The 5,000-nt window shown below is 42.9% G+C and overlaps 1 protein-coding gene across 1 annotated transcript in view; it reads right to left on the bottom strand.

The window, feature by feature from the left end:
• The window catches only part of LOC123507743 (glycine receptor subunit alpha-2-like), a 70,284-nt gene extending 66,408 nt beyond the window's left edge, over positions 1-3,876 (bottom strand). Inside the window, exon 1 of the mRNA XM_045260905.1 lies at positions 3,788-3,876. Coding sequence (XP_045116840.1) covers positions 3,788-3,857 — 70 coding nt within the window. The 5' untranslated portion in view covers positions 3,858-3,876. The remainder of the gene's footprint in view (positions 1-3,787) is intronic.
• Between the last annotated feature and the right edge of the window lie 1,124 nt (positions 3,877-5,000).

Below are 5,000 nucleotides of genomic sequence, written 5' to 3'. Positions count from 1 at the left end.
TGTAAGATAATGTTTAAATAAGAAAAAAAAAAGAGAGCGTGAAATAATATAAGAATGGGGAAGATGTGATGTTTAAGGAAATACTAAAACAAAAAGATAAAAAGAGTAAAGTAAGGAAAATTGTATCATCATTAGTAGTGGTAGTAGTAGTAGTAGTAGTAGTAGTAGTGGTAGTGGTAGTAGTAGTAGTAGTAGTAGTAGTAGTAGTAGTAGTAGTAGCGTAAAAAAAGTGCATATGTTATCGACAGTTTGTGTATAGCGTCGTCACACTTCTGGAATGAAAGGAGAGAGGAAAGCAGCGAGGCTTCCCGGCTGCTCTTTGGGAAACAGTGCAACATTGCGACGCTGTCCTGACCGCGAGGCAATCTTGGCAGATCGAGACAGCTCCGACCGCGCACAATTCCTCTCTCCTCACACAATAACACACACACACACACACACACACACACACACACACACACACACACACACACACACACACACACACACACACTGATGAAGCCCATCTTGAAATTTTTAGGTAGGAAATTATTCTCTCTCTCTCTCTCTCTCTCTCTCTCTCTCTCTCTCTCTCTCTCTCTCTCTCTCTCTCTCTCTCTCTCTCTCTCTCTCTCTCTCTCTCTCTCTCTCTCTCTCTCTCTCTCTCTCTCTCTCTCTCTCTCTCTCTCTCTCTCTCTCTCTCTCTCTCTCTCTCTCTCTCTCTCTCTCTCCCCTTGTATGGAATATAAAGCTCCAGCATTGTCAGCGTCGATAGTCATTAGGGAGAGTAAATATCTCGCAATCATTTCTTAATAAGGCAAGAATTTTTCTGGTCATACGTTGATATTGAGAATCATTCAGCTTTCTTACCACAATTAGTTTTCATGGACGTAAAGACTATCAGCCGTGTTCTCCTAAAGTGTGTGTCTTTCCCATTAGAACAAGAAAACACCCAGAAATATCTGTGTAACTTCATTTAGATTCTAGGCCATTCGAAAAGTAGCGGAGGTGCGGCGTAGAAGAGTCTTAAAATATGGTTCAAATTACGAGTGAGGGACAGGATTATATAGAGAGACGAGACTCCTTCTTTGCTTGGCGTAGCTTGCTTGGGTGGTAGGTAGAGGTGATGGATGGTAGGTAGTGATAGTTGCTGTAATGATGCTGATAACAGTGTTGGTGCTTTTTTGTGGTGTCTTTTCACATATACTTACTAAGGAAAACAAGAAATTACTAAAATGACAATCCAGAGATGGAGAATGAATTGCGTTGATGGCTGGAGAGAGGGAGAGTGGCGATGATGGTAATGATGATGATGGCTGTTATAAAACCAAAGAACAGAAGGAAACAGAGTGAATAGAGTTGAATACCTAGTTAAAACAGTGGAACCATGCGTGCTTTGGGGTCCGAGGGGTGTCCAAGTGCACGGGTTCGAATCCTGTCCACGGTCCGAGTGTAGGTTGGGCTTCCTCACTCGGGACAACGGTTTCCTAGCGGGTGGGCTTTAAGATAGGAGGAGCCCTAAAAAGTATCCCCTGTAGTTCATAAATTTCCGTGAAAAGCCCACATGGTATAAATAGAATAAAAAAAAAAAAAAGCAATAGAGTGGTGGTGTTGATGGTGTTGGTTACATCTGAAGTGAGAGTCTCTTGGTGTTCGATTCCTGTCCATCTGGATGTTGCCTTTGACACTTTACATTTGAGGAAACAGATGATTTCATTGTACAGAAGTGTTACTGCACAAACCACTAAGTCATAAGTGCTCAACTACTCATTTGGTTGCTGTAGAAAGAAAGAGAGAGAGAGAGAGAGAGAGAGAGAGAGAGAGAGAGAGAGAGAGAGAGAGAGAGAGAGAGAGAGAGAGAGAGAGAGAGACTTGGGGTATCATGCACTCATATGGTAATAATCTAACTCAAGTTCCTTCACTCTCTTCTCTTCCCTTCCGCATCGCCTCCCTTCCTCCTTCTTCCACCTCCTTCCTCCTTTGCTCATCTCCTCGTCCCTGCCTGCGTCTCTTTTCCCTTTGCCTCAGTTATTAAAGTTGAGGCACTCACTCTTCAATTACATGTACCTGCCATTGCCATTGAAACACATACTGACACACACACACACAGTGGTTAGAGCGCTGGCTTCACAAGCCAGAGGACCGGGGTTCGATTCCCCGGCCGGGTGGAGATATTTGGGTGTGTCTCCTTTCACGTGTAGCCCCTGTTCACCTACCAGTGAGTAGGTACGGGATGTAAATCGAGGAGTTGTGACCTTGTTGTCCTGGTGTGTCGTGTGTGCCTGGTCTCAGGCCTATCCGAAGATCGGAAATAATGAGCTCTGAGCTCGTTCCGTAGGGTAACGTCTGGCTGTCTCGTCAGAGACTGCAGCAGATCAAACAGTGAATTACACACACACACACTCTCTCTCTCTCTCTCTCTCTCTCTCTCTCTCTCTCTCTCTCTCTCTCTCTCTCTCTCTCTCTCTCTCTCTCTTTCTCTTTCTCTCTCTCTCTCTCTCTCTCTCTCATCTCTATATTCAAGAGTTATGAAATATCTTTAATTCTTTCATTTACTTGTCCTCCCCCCTCCTCCTCCTCCTCCTCCTCCTCGTTATAGTATTTGTTGTTTTTTTATATTTTTATACGCAAGAGGGGGACCTGCGAAGGCCAAAAAACATAAAAAAAAATGCCCACTGAAACTGCAGGTTCCCTAAAAGATTTTAAAGGAAGTAGCCAAAAGATAGGGACGAATGTCTTGACACCCCTCTTAAAAGAAGTTAAGTCGTAGGAAGATGGAAATACAGAAGCAGGCAGGAAGTTTCAGAGTTTACCTGTGAAAGGTATGAATGACTGAGAATACTAGCTAACTCATGTATTAAAGGGGTGGACAGAATAGGGGTGAGAGGAAGAAGAAAGCCTTGTGCATTGAGACCGTAGGAGGAGGGGAGGCATGCGGTTAGCAAGATCAGTAGAACATCTAGCATGGAAAAAGCAATAAAAGATAGAAAGAGATGCAACGTTCCGGCGGTGAGAAAGAGGCTGTAGACAGTAAGTCAGAGGAGAGAAGTTGATGAGACGAAAAACTTTTGATTCCACCCTATTTAATAAAACTGTGTGAGTGGAATCTCCCTCCCCCTCAAACATGCGAAGAATACTCCATGCAAGGATGGATGATGCCCTTGTACAGAGTTAGTAGTTGGAGGGGCAAGAAAAACTGGCGGAGACACCTCAGAACGCCTAATTTCATAGAAGCTGTTTAAGAAAGAGATGAGATGTGAAATTTCCAGTTAAGATTATAAGTAAAAGACATACTGAGGATATTCAGTGTGGTGGTGATGGTGCTGGTTGAGGCTTGACCGTTAGAAGAGAATGGGACGAAAAAAAAAAGTGATTGGAGTTGAATATTAAAGCAATTGATGTGGTAACAAAGCAATTCAATGCAGATAATGTTAAATTTCTGCACAAATTCTGGAGTTTAGAATGAAACGTAGAAAAAAAGGAACACTTTGGAAAACAAACAGCAGCAGACCTTTTGTCCCGCTCTTAGTTGTTTGATGTTCACGAAGAGAATTGCAGAACAAGAAAAGTTGCCACGACGAGAAGACTCGATCACTGAGGTGTGATTCCCTCCATCTTGGGCACTGCAGATCTCTCGAGTTTCTTACCAAGTGTTCCTGTCCTTTAGGGAAGCAAGAAGCATAAGAAAGACACACACACACACACACACACACACACACACACACACACACACACACACACACACACACACACACACACACACACACACACACAGAGAGAGAGAGAGAGAGAGGGGGCGGTGACTCACTTCGGTGGTTGGTGGGGGTGGCTCGCCTGTCGTAGGTGCGCAGCAGCTGGTCCAGCACACGAAGGTGCATAGTGGTCACCTTGCTGGACCTGCGGAGGAGACACGGGACATGCGTTAGGACTTCCCTGGATCCTTCCTCCAGCAAATCCATGAAAAAAGGAAATGATGCTGGCGATGATTATTCAGAAACACCACTACCATCATCACCACCACTAGCAACAACAACAACAACAATGAATATAATAATAATGATAATAACAGCAATGATAATAGTAATAATAACAATAATGATAATGATAATAATAATAATGATAATGATAATAATAATAATGATGATGATGATGATGTACAGACATTCCTACAATTTGGCAGGGAGAGGTGGATGAAAACACCGGTGGAAGGAGTTGAATTTATTTCCCGATCGGTTTGTAGGCGAAACCGGTCACTCAACTCCTTACACCTGTGTTTCCCTCCACCTGCTCCTGCAAAAGCAATGATAATATTAATGATTGATAATAATAATGACAATGAAACATCTTTCCTAAGCCTTACAAATGCCTTATTGGAAAAAAAAAAATACAATAAAAAATTTCCGAGTCACTATTACCGTGAATATCGGAGTGGTGGGATATGATACTCAATGTGTCAGTCAGGCAGTGTGTCAGTTGTTGGCGGTCCTGTCAGTGAGTCAGTCAAGCAGTGTGTCAGTTGTTGGCGGTCCTGTCAGCGAATCAGTCAGGCAGTGTGTCAGTTGTTGGTGGTCCTGTCAGTGAGTCAGTCAGGCAGTGTGTCAGTTGTTGGTGGTCCTGTCAGTGAGTCAGTCAGGCAGTGTGTCAGTTGTTGGTGGTCCTGTCAGTGAGTCAGTCAAGCAGTGTGTCAGTTGTTGGTGGTCCTGTCAGTGAGTCAGTCAGGCTGTGTATCAGTTGTTGGTGGTCCTGTCAGTGAGTCAATCAGGCAGTGTGTCAGTTGTTGGTGGTCCTGTCAGTGAGTCAATCAGGCAGTGTATCAGTTGTTGGTGGTCCTGTCAGTGAGTCAATCAGGCAGTGTATCAGTTGTTGGTGGTCCTGTCAGTGAGTCAGTCAGGCTGTGTATCAGTTGTTGGTGGTCATATATATATATATATATATATATATATATATATATATATATATATATATATATATATATATATATATATATATATATATTATATATTATATATATATATATATAT

The sequence above is a fragment of the Portunus trituberculatus genome, chromosome 23, assembly GCF_017591435.1.
Source record: "Portunus trituberculatus isolate SZX2019 chromosome 23, ASM1759143v1, whole genome shotgun sequence".
NCBI lineage: Eukaryota > Metazoa > Arthropoda > Malacostraca > Decapoda > Portunidae > Portunus > Portunus trituberculatus.
This window is presented reverse-complemented; position numbering and strand designations above follow the sequence as displayed.